Genomic DNA, 27680 nt, shown 5'->3' on the forward strand with positions numbered 1-27680 from the left:
CCTTAAGTAGAACTATTAGTCTGATGTATCTTCATAATGGGAAGAAAATGCAAAGAAAACTAGATCCATCTGTAAGGATTTTAAATTACAAATATATAAATATAGCTGCTTTAACAAAAATTAAAAAGTATAAAGGGGAAAAATAAATAAATAAATATATTTTTTAAAAGTATAAAGGGGCAGATTTTAGAAAGCAAAATGCTAATAAAAATACAAGATCCACAGTCATGAAAAAGGTTTACCATTTACTACTTCCCTACTAAAATGTGCTATGCTAAAAAATAAAGTTGTAAACATAACTGGTTTTAAAGTAATGACTTTATTATTAATAAATATACATCCATATGATGATGTAGATACAAATCATGAACACTACTCCATTCCCATACACATAATTGCACACGAGTAGCTCAAGTTCATGGACATAAAAACATACACAGTATCTATTCAGACTTTTTTACAGCAGAGGACAGCGTGCTTATTATCAGTTAATTGGTAATTATTTTCTCCATAATTATCTGTGGAAAAAGGAAATAGTGAAAACTTAAAGAATCAAAGTGGTCTGATTACTTTAAATCACACACTTGATTTACTATAGCATTAAATTTTCCAAAAATTAGATACATTATATGTGAGAGCACAGATTTATCTAGTTGAGGGGAGTAGAGAGAAAAAGCAAAGGTTTAGATACATCCTAGAGTTGAATAGCATATAGTTAAGCTATAATAGAAACAAAAGTGTAATAGCATCAAAATTTTTTATGTCCAAGGAAAAGATGTTTTGAACAACTGTTCTGAACTCTTATATTTTACTATAGAGAGATCATAAAATTTTACTGCATATACAGACAATGACTGACAGAATAGCAGTTATCATCAGTATCCCTTGAATTGTTTTTTAAAGCTTCTTAGAATATAAAGGAGAAGTTTAATTTTTTTTTACTTTATCTTATTCACTGTGGTTATCCTTATACTGGATGGATCACCCTTAACCTAATAAATGGATGTAGATATTTCCCCCCTCCTTAACTCAAAGAAACTCTATTCTAATTTCATTAAAATATACAGGTATATTCACACATCAGTTTGAAATGGATGTTACTTTGACAGATATTTCTTTTAAAAAGTAAATAAAAAATATAAAGAATTTTTAGTCTAATTAAAAGATTTTTTAAATGTCCCCAAATATTAAAAATTAAACCAGATACTATTTATTCTCTTCCAATACATCATGCCAATATTTTTTAATATCCAGTGCAAAACTCCAAAGATAGTATCAAAATCATCCCATACTAAAGATTAGTTATGCAAGACCATATCCGTCAAAAGTGGAAATTTCATCTGTATTGGCTCTTGATTTGTTAATATAGCAATAATAAATAAGGCATGTTAAAATCTTTTTTAAAGAAAAAAGTAAAGCAAACTTACTTGAATAGCAGATCATTTTTTGACCAATAGTTTTAATATAGAACAGTGAAACCTATTTTGTGAAGAACAGAATTACACAGTATAAAATTAGCGATTTACCTTTCAAGGAATAATCATACAGCAGGGAGAAAAGGCCAGTTTTCCCCAACTGATTATATTAAAGTATAGGCAACTGTTTAACATGCTATTTCAGTGTTTAACATGACAAAAGACAGTGTTACAAAAGATGCACAATGTAGTCTTTAGATATATGGAAGTAAAAATACTTTGTATTTTAAGACTTCATTCATGTTATAACTTAGATGTCTTTCTCTTCAGCATGGTACCAGTAAACTGTTCACAAGGAGAAAAGTGAAATCAGGAGATTCTCACCAGTGTACAGGCCTAATACTCCAGGTAACTTCTCACATGAACAGTAAATTCATCTTTCTAAGTAATCTTATCCATTTAAAACTGTAACCATTTGCCCTCTTTTTTTCCCCTGGGACATAGCTCCTGATAATAAACACTGTTATGAATATACCTCCCTTAGTTGATTTCACCATTTCATATACATCTATACAAAATTCATTATACAATACACCTGCTTTATCTTCTGACACACAGCACAGCACCACTGAGTAGATGTGCAGGAGAAGGGTGGTAGTGGTGGTGGTGGAATGAAATGTAGAAAAAGGCAGAGGAGAAAGATATCGTTATTTATTGTTATTTATAACAAAAGCAGGAATGAAAATAAACTGAAAGGTAAATGTCAAATGCACTTTACTATGAAACACAACATGAAACCAAATCCTTGACAAAGGTGTATATTATTCTATGGCAGAACATTTAATTAAACAACTGTCTTCAGGAACTAGCTCAAAAGAAGATTTCTAAGCAGCCAACTGCTGAACATTATCTTTAGAAACAGCTAAATGACCGATACATAAAAATAGTGGATAGATGGAACATATGAGTAAAGATGCAAGCATTTGTGTGTGTCAGAAGTTATACTGTTCTGAGTAAATTATTAAAAGTTTTATATTTTAAGCTTCTGCAAGAAGAAATTTTTGTAGCAATTTAGCTGCCAGAATATTACAAGTGTTATGTAGTCATCCAACATTGTTCTCTACGGTATGTGCAAAGCTAATATTGTTGAGGTCACTGTCTTAGATGCCAGTGCACACATAGTCTCCACATATAATGCAACACCTCTTACTGTAAAGAGCAGCATAAAGTACAGCTCAGTGTGTCAGGCATCACTGGAACACCTGAAGGCTTGCTGCTTTTTTCCTGATAAAAAAGGTATGAAACATGACATCCATATGCAATCAGAGTTTGCATTAACTGAGAGCAAGCCCAAAACAACACAATAAGCACCCTCTAAATTTTTAATTATTTTAAAAGTTTTTGGGTCCTGCAAATCTACATTTTAATCTCAAAGGCATTTAAAATTGCAAGTACAAACATTGTAACTTTAATTTAAAGTTCACTGGAATTTTTTCAAATCCAAAGTTTACAATCGTTTATTTAGAACAAACTCAGAATAAATAAAATGTGTATATATATACATTTTTTGGCGGCTGGCCAGTAATAAAATGTGTATTAACAAGTAATATTACTTTCAGAAAGGAGGGAAGAGAGGTTTCCCTCTGTCTCCACTATGTGTATCTATCCAATACTTTTCTGTCTTGCTTCTAAAGCAAACATTATTGGAAAACAAAATTTCTTTTGAGTGAAGTGGTCTCACTGGAGCCACAATAAGATTTTTAATTAATCTAACCAACATATTTTTTACATGTTTCATGCATAGATGGATTTCTATATATTTCTTCATATTTGGGTTCTGTCAGGAAACTGCATTCTATTTATACCAGTTTTACAGTCTACCATTCATTTTGTGTCCTTTGGTAGATATAAACCTGAAAACACAATAAGTGCTAATGCAATGGGACAATTTCTCAGAAAAATTAAAAAACATACCAAATAAATGAGCAATACTAATAAATGCTTTTAAACATAATACTTCAGAACTCACTAACTGTATGAAAGGCAAAATATAGTGACTACAAGCTACATGCAGACCTTAAAATGTTTCTTTTTCTATTATATTAAATATGCTATTCTCAGAATGCATTGTATTTCACCAAAAATGTAATGTGCAGTTTTTATAAAATAGTTTAAAATTTCTGTAAATATGAATCGTTTGTAGTGTTTGGTATATATGCTCTTAGGCAATTTAAAAATACACAACTTAATCACTGCTGAAAGGCAAACACTAAAGAATTCTTTCAGAAATAATGGTTAAATCAATTCATGCCATGTAGATCAATAAATAAAAAGCTGTTTGAACCTAGAACATTAAAAATAAGTTTTCTAACATCTGCAGTCTATGTATGTAAATGCCAACGCATACAAATCTGTGTCCTGTCTCATGAAAATAAATGTTACAAAAACTCACACAGCCATTACCTCAAGTAATCCTGAATCATTTGCTTTTTTGCTCCATCAGTTAAAAATACTTTAGATAGTATCTTTATTATATTGTAGGCTTACTTCACAACTAATAGGTATAATGGTTTCAGTTGTTCACACATAAAGCATCGATTAAGAATGGCCCAAAAGTAGTAATGAAACATGAAACACAACTATAAAGGAAAAGCAAAAATGATTTAGTTAGGTGTTACACTTGAACCTATGTACAAATACAATGCCACTGCTATTGCCCTGAGTGCACCTGTCAGCACATGGCAGCTTCTGAGCAAAAGCAGGAAAACAAATTAAACAGGAAAACAAATTTGGAAAGCCCAGGTCATAAAATTATGTATGTCAAAATAAAACCAAGAGGCTTTGGGATTATTCACAATCTTCTTTCTGAACCTGGCCCTCCTTTCCTGTCTCATTCACTCATTGGGTGGCTTGACTTCACTGCTGGTTTCCTCTACCCCGTGAACTGCTCTGCCATGCATCATAGGATAAGGAAAAGCAGCAGTGCCACAGCCATAACCAAGATCGGCAAGACGGGATAGAGCTTTAATGCTACCTGGAGGTCTCCCTGGGCTGACTTTGTATCCCGCAGCTTTAGTTGTACCCAAAGGTCTGCCCGGACTTGTCTTAAATCCAGCTGCTTTGGTGGTTCCCAGGGGTCTCCCTGTGCTGGTCCGGTATCCTGCTGATTTGGTGGTTCCCGATGGCCGGCCACGTTTACCAGATCGGTTGAGATTTTTCTTTTTTTTTAGTTCATCTTTTATTTCTATGCTTCTGCCACTTGTAGTCTGCAAATGTGTTTCATTTAATGGGTCTTGCCTCTGACAAACCATTGGTTTGTGGCTGACGGTGTGGCTGTATTTGCTTTGCTGGGAGGAATATATGTCAAACTGATCAGCAGCTCTCATGGCATCTTCATTCAGGCAGGAAGGCTTGCCAGGCCCACAGAAAGCTGGATTACTGCTGGCAACAGGATGCATCATTTTCTACCAAAAATAAAAGACAAATATGCATAAATACACATACACAAATATATACCTGTATAAAGCATTCAGTGGGAAAACAGTCTGTCTTCCAACAACCATGCAGACTACCTAAAATTAAGCTGACAGGCAGGACTCCAAACCACTTATAAACAAACACACATGAGCAGATTCAAAGACACTTGTTTTGGGCCAGCCCCGTGGCTCACTCAGGAGAGTGAGGCACTGGTAGCACCGAGGCCACAGGTTTGGATCCTATGTAGGGATGGCCAGTGCGCTCACTGGCTGAGCTCACTGGCTCAGCGTGGTGCAGACCTCACCATGCAGAGGGTTGCGATCCCCTTACCAGTCAAAAACAAAAACAAAACAAACAAAAAAAAAAGGCTTGTTTTTCTCAGTTTAATCATGGGTAGGAACAAATGTCATATAAGATAACTGAATTATAATACTTATGACCTCACCATGCAGAGGGTTGCGATCCCCTTACCAGTCAAAAACAAAAACAAAACAAACAAACAAAAAAGGCTTGTTTTTCTCAGTTTAATCATGGGTAGGAACAAATGTCATATAAGATAACTGAATTATAATACTTATTAAATTCTGTTAAATTACTAAAATATTTGCTGAGAATCAACAGATACAGAGCTGTCAGCCAGTCTTAACTATGAAGGAAAAATATCTACAATGAGAAGCTTCTTGTTTATGGCAGAAGCCTTATAGACTTGAGAACATAAAACAAGATTTGGCTAAACACAAGTATTAAAAGGAGTAATTTTTGACCCATTCCCCAAGGATACAGGAGAACTAGGTTATTAATTATCATTTTATCAGCTCAAATTCTAATTTCAGATGAGAAATAAAGAGATAACCTTAAGATGAGTTCCAAATATAATATTAGCTGAAAGTTAACAGTTTGGGGCATTTTCTATGTGCCGGGCGATAAGCTTGGCACTTCACACATTATCTGATTTAATCCTCAGTACAAGCCTATGAGGAACATACTATTATTAGGTCTATTTTACAGAAATGGAGGCACATGCTTTAAGCAACCTGCCAGGGTCACACATTAGGACATGGTAAAGCCAAATATGAATTTTATTTTTAAAGTATGGTTATTAAGACAAAAAACTGAATGTACAACACTGCTTTCTCCCTTGATCATAAATGTGATGTGGATCTTCTTCCCTTACAAGAGCCCTGTGACTTATTAATGAACAGCCCAACGTTTCTGTTTTCTCTATGAGTACATCCTTGTTATTTTTTCTTTATAAGGGATGTATTAAAACCACCACTATGACAGGCCAGCCCTAAAACAGCTATTTTAGACACAGGAAATGAGAGTTTTACAAAGACAACAGTATTATATTGCAATGAATAAAGATACGGGTTCTTACTCAGATTTAGAAAAAGAGTCACAAATGTATATTAAGGTCCAGTCCCATTTCATTAGATGTTTGCCTGTATACTTCATACATGTAAAACTGCACCAAGACCCCAATTATGAAAATAGTTACTCAAACAGGTAATTAATGTGAGTCAAAACCACTACAAACTTATTTGTTTATAAAGGCAAAAAAGGGGGGGGGATTAAGTCATAGAATCAAATTCTGTTAAATTACTAAAATATTTGCTGAGAATCAACAGATACAGAGCTGTCAGCCAGTCTTAACTATGAAGGAAAAATATCTACAATGAGAAGCTTCTTGTTTATGGCAGAAGCCTTATAGACTTGAGAACATAAAACAAGATTTGGCTAAACACAAGTATTAAAAGGAGTAATTTTTGACCCATTCCCCAAGGATACAGGAGAACTAGGTTATTAATTATCATTTTATCAGCTCAAATTCTAATTTCAGATGAGAAATAAAGAGATAACCTTAAGATGAGTTCCAAATATAATATTAGCTGAAAGTTAACAGTTTGGGGCATTTTCTATGTGCCGGGCGATAAGCTTGGCACTTCACACATTATCTGATTTAATCCTCAGTACAAGCCTATGAGGAACATACTATTATTAGGTCTATTTTACAGAAATGGAGGCACATGCTTTAAGCAACCTGCCAGGGTCACACATTAGGACATGGTAAAGCCAAATATGAATTTAGATAATCTGACTTCAGAACCAACAATTTACGGTACAGTATACAGCTATACCAGGGTTTCTCAACAGCAGCACCGTCATTTAGGTCAGTTAATTCTTTGTTATAGGGGCTTGTCCTGTGTACTGAAGGACGTTTAGCAGCATCCCTGGCCTCTCTACCCACAGATGTCAGTAGTAACAACCTCTCTTCCTTCCCCCAAATTTGTGACAACCAAAAATTTCTCCAGATGTTGCCAAATGATTCTCCCACCATGAGAATCACTCAGCTATACTAAAATGAAAACACAAGACCCAACTCAAAATATTCCTGTTTAAGTTTTTATCCCCTCTTTAGCCCCTATCCCTCCAAACAGCCACAAATTGTGTTAGTAACATCTACAAAGTCAAAGAGATCTGTTTTTCAAATTGAAGAAAAGCCAATGTTGAGATCTGTAAAGGGACCAACTACATTCCTCTCCCCTTGAAGTCATAAACTAATTAAGAAATATACACAGGAATTAGATAGCAATCAAAACACCAATTTATTGTCAATAGAGTTGGACTAGAGACCATATGCAAATACAAAGAGAAACACACAGACCTGTGAATAGAAGACTGTAAGAGAAAAAGCAAACCCCTTTTCTTTCTTTTTTTTTGTCCTTTTTGAGACCGGCCGCACCGCGCTCAGCCAGTGAGTGCACCGGCCATCCCTATATAGGATCCGAACCCGTCGCGGGAGCACTGCTGGGCTCCCAGCACTGCACTCTCCCGAGTGCGCCTCGGGCTCGGCCCCTTTTCAATGTTATTATTCAGAAATCATCCTGCTGGAAAGCTCTAACAGAAAGAGGTAAAAAGGTACAAGTTCTCTTCCACAGGTAGGACTACCAGTAAGGAGACAAAATATTTCTTCCTATAATTTGTTTCAACATTTTATAGTTCCTGCCTTTTCAATACCTCTCACTAAATTTACCAAAACCTTCCCTCTGAACCTTTTCTTACTTCATTTTCTCTTAGTATATTAGAACATTCACAATCTGTCAGCACTCAGGATGTATATCCTCAGTTTAAATTACGTAACACTTTTAGAGGCAAAATGTTGCCACATGTCCTTTATTCAGATACCAACTCACACTGAAAAAAAACATTAAAAAATCAGACCTGTAATTTAAAAAAAAAAAAAAAAAGCACCCATCTCTAATTCCTTTAATCTTCTCCAGGAACGTTTGCCTTTGGTTTGTATTGTCAATTTACTTCTGACATAGCTGACATTTATTGAGGGTCAACCCCATGCAAAACATTACTCTAAGCACTAGGACACAAAATACATAAGAGTAAAGTCGTGTATTGCAATGGAAAGACAGTAGGTCTATATGTTCTATATTTTCCTTCCCTGTAACTGCCAAGAAATCAGTACACTATTCTGCTTATTCAATAATTGATTAACAAACTGGACAAGAAATTTACTATGACAATTATTCATGTAAATAGTTAACTAAAAAAGGAAAAAGATAAAACCAATCCTTTCCTACTTTCATACTTCAAACTTAGTAAGATGGGAGCCATCACATATATTTATATGCAAAAAGCATGTTTATATACAGTATTTGCATACATAAGCATTAACCCTACACTTCATAATACCTCCCTCCTCCCACTTCAGGGCTTGAGGGCTAACTATTCTTGAAAGACTCTTCCCATATAGAGTTCATTGAAAGTATGCACGCCACATTTTTCTTTTCTTTTCTTTTTTTTTTTTTTAAAAAAGATGACCGGTAAGGGGATCTTAACCCTTGATTTGGTGTTGTCAGCACCACGCTCACCCAGTGAGCAAACCGGCCATCCCTATATGGGATCCGAACCCGTGGCCTTGGTGTTATCAGCACCGCACTCTCCCAAGTGAGCCACAGGCCGGCCCATGCAGGCCACATTTCTTAAGACAGTCAGAATGTGCAGCCCTCGGCGTTGCTCCTGCACCTCGCTCTCACCCAGTGAGCAAACCGGCCATCCCTATATGGGATCCGAACCCGTGGCCTTGGTGTTATCAGCACCGCACTCTCCCAAGTGAGCCACAGGCCGGCCCATGCAGGCCACATTTCTTAAGACAGTCAGAATGAATACTACATGTCTACAAAGTTTGGACTGAATGGAAGCCAAGAGATAGAACAGACTGTGTAGACTACCAAAGGTTAAAGATCATCTTTTAATATGGTTCACTGAAGTAAGGGAGATAACTTAGAGCTTCTATATATTTTCAATGTGACTAAATTAGAATTTTTGTCAGCACCACACTCTCCCAAGTGAGTGAACCGGCCATCCTTATATGGGATCCGAACCCATGGCCTTGGTGTTATCAGCACCACACTCTCCCGAGTGAGCCACAGGCCGGCCCTCTAAATTAGAATTTTTGAAGCACATGCTAAAACTTGCCATCCCTGGAGTTGTTTTACTGTGTGTTTAACCCTAATGTCTTTCGGTGAGCCCTTCTTTAATAAAACAATTCCTTTCTCTTCTCTTCTCTTGAATGCGTCAGCCTTTAATTGCGAACATAAAGAACTAAAACTGTTTTTAGCAACTTCACAAAACATGCATGAAGCTTTCTTTCTAAACATGGAGAAAACCTTCCTTTTAAGAAACTCAAGTTCTGCTCTTCTCCATACATCAAACACCACATAATTTCAGGTCATTTGGCTAACAATTACATACACTCATGAGATTTTATACTTCTAAATGAAGTGTCCATTTACGACCCACCTCAATCACTCTGAGAGTCTATTCACCCAAGGCCCGGAGCTGTGCACGCTGCCCCATCAGGAAAGTTTTGATACCAGTACATAACATATATAACGGCCTCCTTTGTCTTCTTTCTATTCCTTAACTGTGTCCCACAGCGCAGTTTCCCCAGGGCCAGAATCCTTATTCGACATAAGGCGTTTAAAAATATATTACCTGTTGTGTGTCCGAAAGCAACGATCAATGTATTAGCAATAACAAGTTCGCAAAACATTCACGCCCACACTAGAGAAAGGATTGTGTACCCTCCAAAATTCAAAATCCATAACTCGCTGTCCGTCCACTCGAGTTCTGCAAGCGTAGAAGTCCACAGGCCACTCCATCTAGACGCCAATCTCGAAGCCGGGAGGGTTTTATTCAAACAGGGGAGAGAAGACTGCGGATTTTGACCTCTCAAAGAAAAGAAAGGGTGACCCCTCCCCCCTCCCCTCTGCCACAGTTGGAATTCCCCCCCAGTAATGGCTCCACACCCAGGGAAAAGCAGGCTACCTCCGGGGCCTTCTCTCGCTCCGGGCTAGGCCAGAGCCCCTCCGCAGGCGTGGGTCGGAGACCCCTTCTCACCAGGCTGCAAGACGCCCATTCTCGCCGCCTGTTCGCCTTCTCCAGGAGCGCCCGCCGCCGCCACTCCGCTCCCAGCCAGCTGACCAACCCGTGCGCGCCCACCTACCTCAGCCGCTCGAGCCCGGCCCCTCAGCGCGTCCAGGGGCTTCCCATCAGCTGGGAACCTCACGCTGGCGCCGCTCTCTCCCTAGCCCGCCGCCTCTGCACGGTGCGGAGAATAGTCCAAGGCAGAGGCGCAGGCAGCGAAGGCGGCGGTAGCGACGGCGGCGATGCAGACGCTGGCTCCCAGCTCCGGCTGCGGCTACCGCGTACAGTACCAACCCGGACGCAGGAGGAAGAGGCTCTCTGAGCCCCGTAGTGCCAGAGGCGGCGTGCGCGAGCGTGCTCCAAGACCGCGCACGCACACACGCACGCATCGCGAGACTCAATCTCCCGCCGACGACCAGCACGCAAAATTGGGGAGGGATCCTCGGCAGCCAGGCTGCGCGTGCGCGTCGTGAGACCGGGCAGGAGGCTGGGCTCAGGCCTGAACTGCGCGGGTTCTGGCGTGGACCGTCCGCAGTTGCCGGGTTGGAAGGACCTACCAAAACTGGAATTTACAACTTCCTTATGTGGATCGATTTTCACCCCAATTCTCTGATGTGGGAGCTACTACTGACCCTATTTCTCGAAGAGAACTAATAAATGGTGGAGTCAGGATTTGAACTCAGCAGTCTGGTCCCAGCGACTGCTTTTAATCGCGTTGGCAAAAAGATTCATTAATATCTCGTTGCTAGTGCTCAGAGCATGTTAAAAAGACTCAGCCTCTACCCTTTGGTTTCTTACAGATGGGTAGGGTGAGATTCCCACCCGCAAACAAAATGGGGAATAATCCAAATACAGGATCATGGGATAATGAAAAGCCTGTTTGTGAGACAACCCATACTTTTTAAAGTTTTTACATCCACGATCTCCTTAAAATTGCCATATTCATTACACCACCACAAGAAAGGACAAGACAAGTAGTTTGCTGACAAACTCCTCCTTTTATGTATTTACGGTGAGATTTCTGGCATATCGGTCACCTCATACAAACACACTTAGCAGAAAGGATAAGTTTACTCAGTTCTTCCTCCCATTAATTTCTGGAAGTTAGGAAAGGATCCAGAATTAGGGCGGCTACCGAGGGGAAGACACTGTTTTAAGCAGTGGGAGGAGGCTAGAGGTGGGAGCGTGTCCTTTCCCCCCATGCAGTGAAGGCTATTTGAGGAGACAATACTTAGCATTGAGTTCTACCATAAGCTTAGCACAGGGCCAGATACTGCCCTGACAGAAGAGGAGGAGCAGCAACTTTTCTGGGTAAACACACAAGCCAGGACAGAAATCAAATAAAACTCATAAAACAAGCAAGCCCATTGATCAACCTACTGAGGGACTGGAGACTGAGACCAGCCATATGGACAACTGATCATGCCTATATAATGAGCTCCAATAAAAACTGGACATCAAGGCTCAGGTGAGCACCACTGATTGGAAAGGTAGAATTTTTTCTAGCAGGCAGGGTTTCATAACATGATTCTACACATCATTCTAACTAATTACCCCTATAAAATACTAGAAGACAGGATTGATGACGCTAGTATTGCTTATATATAAAAGGAAAATACCAATATAGTTAAAATACTTAAAAAAAATTTTTTTTTACGGGGCCGGCCTGTGGCTCACTCGGGAGAGTGCGGTGCTGATAACACCAAGGCCACGGGTTCAGATCCCATATAGGGATGGCCGGTTGCTCACTGGGTGAGTGTGGTGCTGACAACACCAAGTCAAGGGTTAAGATCCACTTACCGGTCATCTTTTTAAAAAAAAAAAAAAAAAAAAAAATTTTTTTTAAACACAGTTGTTAAAACACCAAGGTCAAGGGTTCAGATCCCTACAACTGGCCAGCCACCAAAAACAAAAAAACAGTTAAAAATACATATGCAGAATTGAAAGCATATGTTAAGTAGCCTCACCAAAAAACGTGTTCTCTAAGCAAGGCTTTTCTACTCTTGAAGTGGAATTTGAGAATGCATCATAGCATTCCCATGCCATGACTATTCCAGATCATAATTCTAAACTTTTGTCTGAGATGGCATTTGTACATAAAAACACTTGAGAAACAGAAACTTTTGTATGAACAAGGTCAAGTGGTTTACAGGCTCCATACAGGGGTAGCCAGAGTAATAAAGGAAGTCAGACATTCCCGGGTTTGAATGCGTTTCTACCATTTGCCCCCTGTGGTACCTTGGGCAAGTCTCTGTACTTCCAAGTTTCCACATGCGGTGAAATGAAAACAATATCCTCCTTCTAGGACTGTGAAAATAAGTAAGCTAGTCTATTTAAAGTATCCATCAGTACTGAGAGGTTCATCATACTATTTTCAAATATTTGAAATTTTCCATAAAAGTTTTTACAAGTTTTTGTTATATTATTCTTGGAAGTAACCAAATATGGGCATTCCAATAAAATCTTGAATAAGAATTCATAGTAGTAAATAAAGTATTCATCACAATGCTCTTGATTCACATTGAGGGGAATAACTGAGAAAGACTTGCAGAGAATTTGAGTTTTTGGCTTGGATTTGAAGGTGCCAGGCATGGACTGATGGAGCAGAAGGGGGAGAGAATAGCAGCAAGTACATTTACATTGGTGGAACCACCTCTAGCCATTGAATGCTGCAGGAAGGATTTAAGTAGGCTTAAAATTCCCACTTTATTCTGGAGAGATCTTTCACAGAAGCAGCCTTAGCCAGGAAATGTCAGTAGCAAATCTCCAGCCAGCTCTCTTTAGAAAGATATCCAGCCACCAAACTGGAACTATGCAGACATATCAGCTGACTTTTCCAGGTGCTGACCTCAGTAAAACAGGGGTCACTAGCAATTTGATAAACCATCACCTGATGGGCATTTGATCAAAGAAGAGACCATTCCAGGCTTACTCACCCTCTGACATGCCTATTCATTAATGCTATATGTTGATCTATTTTAAAGACTCAATGGAATAGACAAGTTTTATAACCATACAAAATAACAGCACTTCACCAAAATCTACGAACTTTCTTCACAATAGTCATTAATGAGACATTAACCAAATAACTCCTTTTTACATAGGAATATATTACCTTTATAGGCCACCCCTCTTATCACAGGCCAGCTCTAACATCTAAAAAGTTTGACCTCATATTGAAGTCATCAGCTTCCTTATTACTGTCTACCCATTGTCCTGGTTTTATTCACTCAAGTTGCACAAAGTCAGTCATAAGATCTTGCTCACCTCTGTGACAAGGTCCTCATTTCATTCATTCAAGACATTCATTCATGGAGGGTAGACCTCTGGAAGGCCTTTATTGGATGTCACGATAGTTACTACAACTAATTTCCACTACTTGGCTCCTCTGTACTTCTCTAGCCTCCCCTCTCCTGAAGTCAGGCATAGCCATGTGACTTGCACTGGCCAATAAAAGTGCCATTAAGACTGTGATATTTCAGATGTTGGAGGTGCTGTCATCCTAGATCCTGGAGTAAGAAAGATGTGAAGTGACGCTTCCATTTCCCCAACATAGAAAGAGAATTTAGTATGGATGAGAAATAAACTTTTTTTTTTTAAATCACTGAATTCTGGGTTGTTGCTACACCATAATGTATCATATTCTATAAAATGGAGATGTATTTTTACTCCTGGTGAAAAGCTAGGGGAAGAATTTTTAAAATAATATAATAACCTAAAAAATTGGAGAGAAAGGAAGGTATAAGTAAAGAATTTAACCTTGCCCAAGAGAGGTCTGGCCTTTGCCCTTGGATTCTTGGAGGTGATCTCTAAGCCCGTGGAATGTCATGCTTGATAGTGTATTTGTTTGCCTGGGGCCTTGGCTCATAGTCTAACAATATGATTTAGTATGGGGAGTTGGGTCACATGGTGGAACTCCACCTCTCAGGGACTGGAAACTGAGATCAGCCATACAGGTAGTTGATCACACTTACATGATGAGCTCCAGTAAAAACTCTGGATACCACGGCTCAGGTAAGCTTCCCTTTTTTGGGAAGTAGGATTTTCTGGCAGGCAGGTATGCTGGCACACATTGCTGCCAGGAAAATAACATTGTCCATGACTCCACAGGGAGAGCACTAGAAGCTCCGCGTTTGGAACTTCCTTGGACTCTGCCCTATAAGGCTCTTCTCTTGGCTCATTTTAATCTGTATTCTTTCACTGTAATAAACCGTAACTGTGTGCATAACAGCTTTCAGTGAGTTCTGTGAGTCCTTCTACTGAATAAAACCTAAAGACAGTCTTGGGGACCCCGGAACTTGCAATTGGTGTCAGAAAGAGACTTGTGGGCTGTGCTCCCTCTAACTTCACAGCAAAGGATTTCAAGAAAGTGCTAGGGGACTCCCTGTAAGAAGAATGAGCAGTGGACTTTTGAAGAAGTGGTTTAACATCCAATTTTACATTCTCCTTATCATGCTATATATATTTCTTTATGAGATCCTTTGGTTTCAGAAAAGTGTGCTACAATCTAGAGACATCTTATGTTTTCATTACATTAGGGAAAGGAGCAAGGGAGGACCACATTCATATTTTGGAAGTAAAGCAGAAGTAGTTGGCTAGTCTTCTCTAAGAACCATACTAGAATTTAACTACCAAAAAAGTTACTGTTAGGAAAAGTGTTCAAAATTCACATTGTAGCTTCAGGGTCACTCAAAGCAGTATCTGATAAGAATGCTCTAAGGCATCTTTAAAATGCTAAGAATCATTAACCAGAGCAAAGGTTTTCAGTGTTTTTACAGTGCTATGCTTGTTACTTTTTAATTTTTAGTACAGGTTGAGTATCCCTTATGGAAAAGCTTGGAACCAAGAGTGTTTTGAATTTCAGATTTTGGGATATTTGCAAAATACATACCAGTTGAGCATCCCTAATCCAAAAACCTGAAATCTGAAATGCATTTCCTTTGAGTGTCATGTTGGTGCTCAAAAACTTTCAAATGTCAGAGCATTTCAGATTTTGGATTTTTTGGATTAGATATGCTCAGTCTGTAATTACTTGCCATTCCAGTTAACTCTGTCACCAGGATTTGGCCAGCTCACTGTGTAAAAACTGTACAGACATGTTGGTAATCTATATACCATGTTTTCCAATTTAAGACATGGTGGAAGACTCGGCAAGGAAACACCTATTGAATATGTTACTTCAGATCCTGAAGAGAGAAGGAATAGCAACTTAAATAGGATGCTAAGGCCACATCACTTACCGGTTCTTAAGGTTAAGTTATTCCTTAATACTTTACATCAGCATCTACAGTAACAACACCCTCTTTCCAGTACTTTCAGCAGCAGTGCAAATAATAAAAGCAGTATGGGCACAGTGCACATCACACACGTACAATGTACAATTAGTGTTGAACGTCAAGGCTATTTCAAGAGCATAGCCATTTATTGTCACTTCTACAAGAGCACACTTTTAAGTGTCACACTATTTGACTTATCTCCCAACATTTTTTCTTCAAAAGTATATACTCCTGAAATACAATCTGGAATCAATCCAACATTTTTCATTGCTTCTCCAACAGCTTCAGCCTGGCCCAAGGTACGCCAGACCATACAGACAAACCATCGGTTAATAGACTTTTGAATAATAAATGGTGATTGCACAAATGTGAAAAGAAGGCCATAAAAAAAGAATATTTGTCCAGACCCGGAAGCTGGCTACCTCTAAAGACTTTCAATTGAGGCTACAAGTGTTCTTAAACACTTTCATTTGAAATGAAAGATATACACAGGAAAAGATGAATCTTGCTTTCTAAATTTTAACTTACCAATAGCAGTTGACTATCACTGCTAAATACACAGGTTTATAGCAATACTGAAAGGAAAGATAGTGTCTTAATCCATTTGGGCTGCTATAACAATGGGGTGACTTACAAAAATCCAAAAATTAATTTCTCACAATTCTGGAGGCTGGGAAGTCCAAGACCAAGGTACTGACTATGCAGCTCCTGGTGAAAGCCTGCTTCCTGGTTCACAGACAGCTACCTTTTTCCTATGTCCTCACATGGCAGAAGGGGAAAGGGAAGGGCCGGCCCGTGGCTCACTTGGGAGAGTGTGGTGCTGATAACACCAAGGCCACGGGTTCGGATCCTATATAGGGATGGCTGGTTAGCTCACTGGGTGAGTGTGGTGCTGACAACACCAAGTCAAGGGTTATGATCCCCGTACCGGTCATCTTTAAAAAAAAAAAAAAGAAGAAGGGGCAAGGGAATTCTCTGGGATCTCTTTTATAAGGGCACTGGTCCCATTAGCCCTCATGACCTAATCATCTCCAAATACCATAACATTAGGGATTAGGTTTCAATGTATGAATTTTGGGAGGACACAAACATTTAGCTTACAGCAGAGAACATAAGAAAACCAACCCCCCATTCACCCACTGTATTAAAAATACTAGCTAACATTTACTGAATACTTACCATATGCCAGGCACTATCTTTATGTGCTTATTGAGGAATCTGTGCTCTCTTTGAAGCTCCCAGGCATCCACCAAGCTTTCCATATGCAAAACTTGTGCCAGAGACTTGGGACCTGGGTTGGTTTGGGAGATGGGAAGGACTCTTTTCCAAAATCCACAGTAGAGTTTTGGGAATCTCAGCTCCCAGAATACTCCCTTAAGCAAGCACAGAGAAAATATGCTGTCTTCAACAACGCTTGGGCTGGCTAGAAGGCACCTGAGACCCTCCTAAGATTTCAGGAAGAAAGGCCAAGGACATTTTAACACCCAAGACTGCTAAAAGGGCCTAGAGTTGATAGGCTTCTAAAAATCTATCTACTACCAAGTTCAAATGAGAATCTTTTTCTGTGAAAAGAACACTTTTTTTTGCACTGAATCCTCACATTTTCTTTATTCCATAAATCGCAAAATTGTGGAGACAAATATTCAAAACATTGGCTACTGGGTATTTCCAGATATTAAATATGGCTACATTTTTAAAATTCTGAGACTCTAGCTTTTATTTATTTTTGCTTGTAGTTTTACTGTACATTTATTTAATTATTTACTTATTGGCAGCTGGTATGGGGACCTTGGTGTTACAAAATCATGCTCTAACCAACTGAGCTAACCAGCCAGTCCTGTACGTTTATTTATTTCTAAAGAAAACAAAAGCCAGACAAACCCAAGTTGTCCAGGCAAATAAATTCAAATCTTTGTCAAGTCTGACATTATAATCTTCTTTGTAAATTTTTTGTTGTTTTGTTTTTTGGTAGCTGGCTGGCATGGGGATCCAAACCCTTGACACTGAGCTCTTATGTAAGTTTTTAAATTAAAATTATTTCTATATGCCTTGTGTTCTTTGATTTGATTAAATGTCACCTATTCATGGCACAAAACTTTCCTAAGCCAAAATAAAAATATTAAGAAACAAATTTTTACCCTGAAGTATAGAAAAAATACCCAAGCAATCTTTATTCTATGCGTGTTAACATTCATTTTTCAAACCTTACTTCTCAAAACTCATAGTAGCCTCAGTAAGTTTAACACTGGTCCTGTTATTTCTTGCCATATTAATTACACACCAAGAATATTTACAACGATGAAGTAGCTGACATATCTGTAGTCCCTGTATAATTTGGAACACAGTTACAATATTTAGTATATGTATTAACTCTGTACCCTGTCACTTCTTAGTCTACCTGGTCTTTCTTGGAATGAAATATATATCCTGGGGTCAACATCCATAGTTCCAGAGTATTCTCAGCATCTGGTTCTGCTACAGGTTAAAATAAGACAGGAAATAAGACAATGTTAAGTAAAAGAAGCTTCTTTAGTCTAACACACTTCTCAAGGGTTCCATTTTTAAAGAGAATACAGACCAGAAAACCTATGCCTTCCTGGATCCTTTCCATGCTACCAGCCTATTGCTGAGCCTTAGTTTCTTCATTTTTTATTTCTTTTGTGGCTTTTTTGGCAGCTGGCCAGTAAAGGAATCAAACCCTTGACCTTGGTGTTATCCGCACCACTTTCTAACCAACTGAGCTAATTGGCCAGCCCTTCGTTTTTAAAATAGGGACAAAATTACTTGTCCTTCTACTTACAGAAATGATGTATAGATTTAATGAGATTATATCAAAGTATTTTATAATCCACAAAACATAAATTTATATAATTTTTGTGTTGAGCACCCTCTAAATTCTAAGAATAGTACTGGAAGCTTTACATATACAACATTACCTCTTTTAATCCTCAACACGACCCTTAGGTTAAATTACATTTAATGTACAATGAGTTAACGAAAAAGGATCAGGTGATTTGCTGAGGTCAAATAGCTAGAAAGGGGCATTACTTCCAAATAGAGGTTTTCTTTTACTTTCTACTCAGAGTTAACACAACAGTGTTATTTATTGGCCTTAAGGATGGTGGGGAAAGGGAGTGGGGAAGAATGGTGGGTGAGTTTAAGAAAACCAGGGCTGGAGGGCCGGCCTGTGGCTGACTCGGGAGAGTGTGGTACTGATAACACCAAGGCCACGGGTTTGGATCCCTATATAGGGATGGCCGGTTAGCTTACTTGGAAGAGAGTGGTGCTGACAACAACAAATCAAGGGTTAAGATCACCTTACTGGTCACCCTTTAAAAAAAAAGAAAGAAAGAAAACCAGGGTTGGGGAAGAATTGCTGAATAACCAGTTTAGACAATGAAAACGCCCTGACAGAAGTCTATGCTTGAATTTTAGAGCTCTTGGGCTTCATAAATTTTATAGCTTTTATGAATCAAGTATAAGGTGAAAAGTGAAAAATAAATGTTTCAGGTGCAAGAATGGGGTATGCCATGCCACCCAAACTTACATTTTTAAGTTCCATTCTACTCATATAATCAAGCCTATAAACAAATCACAAATGACATGAAAGAGGAAAAACATACGACTTCCTTTGTTTTGGGAAAACAGCTGAGAAACCACAGAAAATCCTGTTTAGAAATACAGAAAAATTTTTCTTAGTAGCTAATTTGCCTTCCTTAGGCATTAGGACACGTTTCTGTTCATAACCTTAAACAGCCGTATTTTTACTCTTTACAAAAATTAAGCCTCCCAGTAAAAACAGGGTATTTCATCACACTAGTCTTTAAATTGCATCACTAAAAATGTAGTTGTACTCACCAACTTCTAGGTGGGCACAAGGCCCTCCAGCATATACTCACCAAACTTCTAACCTCTCAGAGCATTCTGCACAATAGATTTTTATCACTGAAATGAATAATTGCTCAGAAAAGCTGCACTGCCTCAAGTGCAATGATTTGTTAGTCAAAATTTCTATTTTCCAGTAAAAAGGAGATCTCATGAGCAGAAATATTGGGCTCCTTGTGGGTTCATCTATCAAGAGAATGTTCTTGAGCAGCTTCTGAGCAAACATTTTGTATTAGTCCATTTTGTGTTGCTATAACAGAATACCTGAGACTGGGAATTTATAAAGAACAGAGGTTTATTTGGCTTACAATTCTGGGGCAGCTGCATCTGGCATAGACCTCAGGCTGCTTCTAATCATTGCGGAAAAGTGGCAGGCAGCTGGTGGGTACAAGCAGATCACATGGCGAGAGGAAGCAAGAGTAAGCGAGCGAGTGAGAGAGAGAGGGAGGGAGGATGTGCCAGGGTCTTTTAAACAACCTACTCTTGCAGGAACTAATAGTGCAAGAACTCTCTCATTAATCCCCCCTCCCCCAGGCACAGTATTAATCCATTCATGAGGAATCCACCCCCATGATTCGATCAGTTTCCAACACTGCCACAATGGGGATCAAATTTCCACGTGAGTTTTAGAGGGGACAACACATCCCAACTCCATCATTCCACCCCTGCCCCCCCCAAAACTTATGTCCCTCTCACACACAAGACACAATCATTCCATCCCAACAGTCCCAAAGGTCTTAGCTTGTTCCAGCACCAACTTAAAAGTCTAAAGTCTCATCTGAGATCAAATGCAAAAGTCCTTCCAGCTGTGAACCTGTAAAAATCAAAAACAAATTTATCTACTGCCCAGAAACAATGGAGGAACAGACATTGGGTACACATTCCCATTCCAAAAAGGAGGAATAGGCCAGAAAAAAGGAGAAACAGGCCCCAAACAAGTCCGAAACCCAGCAGAGCAGACATTAAGTCTTAAAGCTCCAAAATAATCTTCTTTGACTCCTAGTCCTGCATCCTGGGCACAAATGGGCATCTGGTCCCCAAAGCATCAGGCAGCCTCATTCCCACAGCTCTGCCAAGCACAGCCCAGTGAGCTGCACAGGTGCCTGCAGCTTTTACAGGCCTGTGTTGCGCATTACCAGTGACCCAGTAATTCTGGGGTCCTGGTGGCAGCCCCGCTGCCTTGGCTCTACTAGACATTTCCTTGGTGGGGGCTCTCTGTGGGTGCTCCAACCCCACTTTCCTGCTCAGCATTGCTCTAGTAGATGGCTTCAGCAGTGGCTCCGCCCCTGCGGCAGGTCTCTGCCTGGGCCCCCAGTCTTTTCCATACATCCTCTGGAATCTGGGTGGAGGCTGCCACGCCTCCACTGCTCTCACGTCCTGCTGGCCTACAGACTTACAATGTGGACGCCACCTGGATTTCAGGCTTCTACTCTCCAGAACTGCTGCACAAACCACACTAGGGGCTGCTCCAGCCAGAGCAGCTGGGATGCAGGGAGCAGGTCCCCGAGGGCAGCTGCGCCCCAGGTCTGTCCTCCGGGACCACTCAGTCCTTCTAGGCCTCAGGGTCTGTGATGGGTGGGGCACCCTTCCAAACTTCTCAAATGCCTTTAGGGTTTTTTCCCCATTGTCCTGGTTATTAGCATCTGGCTGCCTCACTACCAAGACAATGTCTTTAGCAAACAGTTTATCTGCTTCACCCTTGCGTTTTCTCCTGCTCTCTGTTTCTCTACCTCATGGCCAGGCTGCAAATTTTCCAAATCTTTATGCTCTGCTTCCCTTTTAAATTCTGGCTTTACATCATGCTTTTGCCACCATAACTGAGCATAGGCTGTTAAAAGTAACCATGAAGCTTCCTTAATGCTTTGCTGCCTAGAAATTTCTTCTGCCAAAAATTCTGGTTCACAACTCTTAAGTCCCACATTCCACAAAGTCCAAAGGCATGGACACAATGCAGCCAAGCTCCTTGCTATGGTGTAGCTAAGTTTATCTTTTGTCCAATTCCAAATAAGTTCCTCATTTCTATCTGAGACCTCATCATCCGCATGGCCTTTACTGTCCACGTTTCTATCAGAATTCTGGTCACAACTATTTAACCAATTTCTAAAATATTCCAAACATTCCCTCATCTTTTTGTCTTCTTCTCAGTCCTCCAAACTCCTCCAACCTTTGCCTATTACCCAGTTCCAAAGCTGCATCCAAATTTTCAGGTATCTATATAGCAACACCCCACTCCTCGATACTAATTTTCTGTATTAGTCCATTTTGTGTTGCTATAACAGAAATACCTGAGACTGGGTAATTTATAAGGAAAAGAGGTTTATTTGGCTTACGATTCTGGGACAGTTGCATCTGGTATGGGCCTCAAGCTGCTTCTGCTCATGGCAGAAAGTGGCAGGCAGTTGGCGGGTAAAAGCAGATCACATGGCAAGAGGAAGCAAGAGAGCGAGAGGATGTACCAGAGTCTTTTTAAACAATCAGCTCTCACAGGAACTAATAGAGCGAGAACTCACTCACTACCCCTCCTCCCCCAGAGACAGCATTAATCCATTCATGAGGGATCTGCCCCCATGAGTCAATCAGTTTCCAACACTGCCACACTGGGGATCAAATTTCTACATGGTTTTGGAGGGGACAACACATCCAAACTTGATCACATTTCTTAACAGGTTGATCACAGATCTGGGGTCTTCACTCCTCATAATGGCACTGCTAGACACAATCATGTTAGGTCCTGCCTCTACACTTTAATGGACAGTATCAGGACCTACTCCACCATCAACCTTCACATCCAAAGATGGGAACTGGGTCCTCAACCAATGAACCTTTGGCATAATATCTTCCATGAATTTCTGCCCTCTGAATCCAGGTTCCACTGTCATAACCAAGGCCATATCTATTTGATTAGCCCATGGTGCCAAATACTCAAGTGTAGTTCCTGGTTTAATGGTTAAGGCCAACCTTCATTCTATTCTCTCGAATGTCTTTATCGGAGAGGACCCCAGGTTCTCAGGATCCTCAAGAAGAAAGGTGTATTGATTGGATCCTGCTACAGCGATTGGCTTTACCCACTGTTCCAGCCTGCCATGTACATGTCAAAGACAGGGTCGTGGCCTAGCTGCTTTAGGAAGCTTTCTACCACAGGGTGACCAAAAGTGATGCTGGGAACAAAATGCCCACCGATTATGTCCAGGTGCAGGTAATCAGTCCTAGAATCTGGCATCCGGAGGCACTCAAATCCTAAATTGGCCAGGTCACTGTTGAGGATGGACAGGCCAATCTTGCAGTGCAACACCATGGTGCTGACTCCCAAGAGCAAATTATCGCACTAGTGAACTGAAACTCTAGCTTTTAAAGTAATCCTAATATCTGAGAGTAACTCTTGAGTTCTAATTATCCAAAGGGGTTAAACTTTCATTTTTATTTCATAATATTTTCCCCCTCTCCAACAGAACAGAGTTTAATGCAGACTTAGAAATTCTTCTTAAAGGCTTGAACTTCAAAATCATGAACTCCTAAAAGTTGATACCATATTTGGAAGAGAACAAGGTCAAGAAAAATAATCAAAAGTAAATTCCTCACCAGTAATGATGTCATTTGACAGTATTCACTCACACACACACATACCAGTAAGCCACACAGTACTATAAAGGGAAAAGCACTGATAACATGGGGATATTTTAAGAATATGTTTGTTTACACTTTTTTTCCACATTCCTACTTGAACTCCTGCCTGAGGAAAATAGTAAATTGATACAGGAAAAAGGACCTTCAAATATCCATTAACTGCCAACATTATCAGAGAATCTTTACCTAGTGAGGAAAATGTAGCTCCAGAGAGTTGGCCTAAGAATAGGGCAGATATTCCATTAAGTGGCATGTAAGAAGATGTTGTTATGCTACAAGGTAAATGTCCCACTGCAGTAAGATTTTGTTAAGGTTTTCTGATGGTTACACCTAAACTAAATAAAAACTTAAGACCCTATCTACCCTCCACACATATTCATTCACTGTCTTTCTCTCTCTTCCCTTATATTTATATACACACACACACTCACACTCACACACACCCTTTTTAAAGATAAACTGCAGCTTTTCATGCCAGATGCAGAAGGCATAAGAAAATGCCAGTAGATTCCCATTCTTACATAAAACTATGTAACAAAATATGAAGAACTGGCAGCTCCAAGCTCACATGTAAGTGGAAGAGTAGTTTCACTGACCAAATTGGGCTAGCCACTCAGAACTACTACCTGCTATAAGAACTTAGCATGATCTATAAAAGAGCAAAATGGGACACTTTACTAAATAGTGTAGCTATTTACATACCCTAGACCTCATTTCAACTATCATTTTCTCCCCAGCTCCTAAGCACTATATTAATCTGTCACTAAAGGACTTTAGCTGATGGCTTCAAGAAACAAAGCAAGGCACCAGAACAAAAAGAGTTCAGAAACCTCTAAGTTATAACTTTAGTGACTTTGCTTTCTAGTTTGTGATTTACAAAATTCTGACGTGTTATTTAGAAGCAGATCCCACAGCTGGCTAAATGGGATTTATAAATTCAAAGTATTCAAGAGCCGATTCTCCTTTAAAACAAACAAAACAAAACTAACTCTATACAAAGGGATTGCCTGCCTCAAAAGAAGGATCAACACTCACAAGTACATTGCAACTACGAGTTGAACACCATGCACACACCAAAAAGGCCAGTAATACATAAAATATATCAAACAGTAAAGTGTCCAAAAGGAGCTGGGGAGAACTTAGCCATTATCATTTCATTCTGTACCTCTATTATGAAAGAATGTCATTGTGGTAAAACTCCAAATAAAAAATGAACCTATTATTTCACTTATATTTTTCTTACACTAAATACAAAGAACATCAAAGACTAAGAGGTTTCTTTGAGAAGAAATTTTTGGAACAGAACTGTAAATATTTTGGATAGTAAATTGCTAGAATTTTTTAATAAAGATACACAGAGTACAATACCTCTCCCACATGTCTACCAGTATGAGCCAAATTAGAAACAGCAGAAGAAAAAGCATTTGAGAAAGATAATTTTTTAGAAAAATGCAGATCGAATTAACTTTATTTTATAAGGAATTTAGAAAACATGAGCAAATATTCATATTGCATTAAAAAAACTAAAGTCTATACATCATTCAAATTTTAAAAATCAGTCAGTGTGATACTAAAAAACGTACTAACAGTAATATGCTTCATTTTAGAACAAAATACTATCAATGAATGGCTCATCACAACTAGATACACAAAGGAAGGAAATGCTAAAATGACATAAAACTCTGAATCTCAAAGTGATCCAATTGCCTGAAGGAAGCACCAATTGTCACCAATGTGGGACTGCTAAATATTCTATCAAAAAAACAAACTACCACTGGGTGATAAAAATAAACAAATAAATAAACTAGGGGGGAAAAGGAGCCCACAATGCCTGGAATTTTAGAGTAAATGGTTTATTTGGTTCTGTTGTTACATGTATTTTGTCTGTTTTCTTCCTGCAAGAAAGTAAGTGGACGTGTGAGGGATCCAAGAGTATTTCCCAGTTATACCTTACTTTTTCAGTAAGGATAACTTTATATTAAAGAAATGACTGATATTCCCCGTCAATTTAGCCATTAAATGTACTAGTAAGATGATTTGTTTTAACAACTATAATATGCTTTGATTTTTCTTTTTTTTAAACTATATAAGTCAAGAATATTTAAAGAACTTTTGTGTCTCTTAATTTAAGAAATATATCTATTTAACTCCTTAAAAAGTTATTTTTTTCAAGAACTGATAATAATATGAAGTTTAATATACGAGGAGTCTTGAAAAGAATATTAGGTAATCCAATTATAACAATTTAAATTAGAATATTCAGGAACTATATCTTGAAGGCTCAAAAATACAATTTATGATTCCTTATGAACTAAATTTCACTGAGAGATGATGAAGTCTAAGTCTAAAACTTGGGTACCATTATGCTTAAAGATTTTTAAGAAAGAAAATTCACAACCCACTCAATAATCCCAAAGGAAAATCAGACTAAAAGTAGGGGGGTTTATATATGCCATATACATAGATTTATAAACAAACACATTCAGAGGGAGAAAGGAATCATATTTACTATTTATAGGCTATAATCACTTTCTTTTAAGGAAGACTAAAAAAAGAGTAACTAGGCATGAAGCCAGAGGTTGCCAGGGGAACCTAAAAGTAGCAAATACTAAAACTCTTTGTAGAGTTTTACACTCAGTGTAAAGAAATGCAAAAAATTCTTATACTATAAATCTTTAATTTTACAAAAACCAAAAGTAGTCCAACTACTGCCCATTTATGATGATAAAAATTGAAACAAAAACTCTGAAACTATTTTGTAAAACTTACTATTATAACATTCTTAAATCTAGTTCATATTGTTCCACTGAGTCAAGCAACATTTAAGCTCATGGCGGGGGACACAAAATATGACAGAGAATTTTACCTTTTCTCAGGAAATGATCACAATTTCATTGACAGTACAGGATAAGGTGAATGGCCCCTAAGCAACTTGTGTACTTAAAAGTCCAAATATTTCCATTTTTTTAAACCTCTAGAATATTATCCAGATATTTAAAATATTGATATTTAACTTTTATATTAAGGATATCATACTGTGAAAACAGGCTTGCTTTAATATAGTTCGACTGATTGTGGGGGTACTTACTGACAGAAGATTTCTTTTGCAAATACTGGTTTCTTGTGTTTAAAAAAAATCAGCAAGACAGAATTGTAAAAATCTTAATTTACAATACATTGTAAATGGCAGACAACAATTGCCACATGTATCACAGACAAGTACAGGTAAAAGTTTTTTTCCAGATGTCTATAAGACTTTGTATCTTCCTTTATTTGTTGGTTGGTATGAATTTTGCTACAATAGAAAATAGAAGAAAAAAAAACATTTAAGATATTTTCCTTTAATAACTTATAAAACTACCAAACATTTAAAATAAAAAATGTTAATATTATTGCATCAAGGATGAAGGAACTGTTCAATAACTAATCATTTCTCTTGGTTCACTCATCTACTCCTTGACAACCGTGTTTTCAATCAACTTATGGTGGTAGCATCTACAAGCTCAAGGTGCTTTATCACTCCTTGGTGAAATAGTCTTAAGCACTTGATCAAGGCTTTTTTTCTTCGTCCCTCTTGTTTTGTGTACCCTCTTTTCTTTAAACTTCTAATTCCCTCCAAAGAATATTCTTTAAGAAAACTTTCAGAAAAGCCCTCAAAAACACATTCTTAGAGAAAGGATAAGGTTTCCTTCCAAAGGGCCTTCATGGAAATGTACACACTGTAGGAAAACTTTACAAGCTTCCACTGGCAGTAAAGACACAGGGATGTATCTGCCCCCTTTGGAAAGGTATTCTGTAAAGGGCTGCTTTTTCCAAAATCAAATGAAATGATTGCCTAAGTTTAAAAACACTGATAAGACCATATGTTGGCAAAGATGTACAACTGGAATTTTCATACACTTCTAGGGGGAGTGTAAATTGAAATAACTTTTGGAAAACTACTTAACAACACCTACTTAAAGCTAAACTACATATACCCTATAATTAGCAATTCTACTCCAAGGTATACACCTAAGAAAAAAGCATACTAATGTGTACTGAAGAGATATGGAAGAATGTTTATAGAAGTGTTATTCATAAAAATAAAAGCTAGAATAACCCCAAAGTTCAATATATAAATGAACTCTTGTATATTCATACAAATATTATATGGCCATGAAAATGAATGAATTATTGTTACATCCAATAACATGGATTCATCTCAAAATAATGTTGAGTGAAGGAAACTAGCTACAAAAGGAATACATAGCATATGATTCCATTTATATAGAGTTCAAAAACAGGCTGGGGCCGGCCCGGTGGCGCACTGCTACAGTGCGCTGCTTGGGAGCGTGGTGACGCTCCCGCCGAGGGTTCGGATCCCACATACAGACCGGCTGCTCACTGGCTGAGCGAGGTGCAGGTGCGACACCGAGGGTTGCGATCCCGTTGCCGGTCCCGGTCCGGGCGCGACACTGAGGGTTGCGATCCGTTGCCGGTCACGAAAAAAAAAAAAAGACAAAAAGGAAAAAAAAAAAAAAAAAAAGCAGGCAAAACTAATCTACAATTTTAAAAGTCAAAA

General features: G+C 38.7%; 2 protein-coding genes and 1 pseudogene across 4 annotated transcripts in view; all 3 read right to left on the reverse strand.

Annotated features, from left to right (window-relative positions):
• Positions 1-300: 300 nt before the first annotated feature.
• On the reverse strand, positions 301-10649 carry LOC103591157 (chromosome unknown open reading frame, human C5orf24). Of its 2 annotated transcripts, none has more exons than XM_008573567.1 (2): positions 10414-10649; positions 301-4879 (listed from the first exon to the last, which is right to left on the reverse strand). In XM_008573567.1, exon 2 carries the CDS (start codon positions 4874-4876, stop codon positions 4310-4312), a length of 567 nt encoding a protein of 188 aa, XP_008571789.1. In that variant the 5' UTR covers positions 4877-4879; positions 10414-10649; the 3' UTR covers positions 301-4309. The 2 variants fall into 2 exon arrangements, with proteins under 2 accessions (XP_008571789.1, XP_008571790.1); XM_008573568.1 differs by lacking the exon at positions 10414-10649 and adding an exon at positions 10236-10340.
• Positions 10650-19677: 9028 nt separating this feature from the next.
• On the reverse strand, positions 19678-22790 carry LOC103591158 (annotated as a pseudogene).
• Positions 22791-24556: 1766 nt separating this feature from the next.
• The window catches only part of DDX46 (DEAD (Asp-Glu-Ala-Asp) box polypeptide 46), a 71455-nt gene continuing 68331 nt past the window's right edge, over positions 24557-27680 (reverse strand). For both annotated transcript variants that reach the window (XM_008573570.1, XM_008573569.1), the window contains exon 23: positions 24557-26414. In XM_008573570.1, the coding sequence (XP_008571792.1) occupies positions 26367-26414 (48 nt within the window). In that variant the 3' untranslated portion in view covers positions 24557-26366. The remainder of the gene's footprint in view (positions 26415-27680) is intronic.

Source organism: Galeopterus variegatus, unplaced genomic scaffold (genome assembly GCF_000696425.1).
Source record: "Galeopterus variegatus unplaced genomic scaffold, G_variegatus-3.0.2 Scaffold935, whole genome shotgun sequence".
NCBI classification, from domain to species: Eukaryota; Metazoa; Chordata; class Mammalia; order Dermoptera; family Cynocephalidae; genus Galeopterus; species Galeopterus variegatus.

Bases quoted from the DNA above. Each gene is read 5' to 3' on its own strand.
- LOC103591157 (XM_008573567.1), bottom strand. From the start codon at position 4,876: ATGATGCATCCTGTTGCCAGCAGTAATCCAGCTTTCTGTGGGCCTGGC.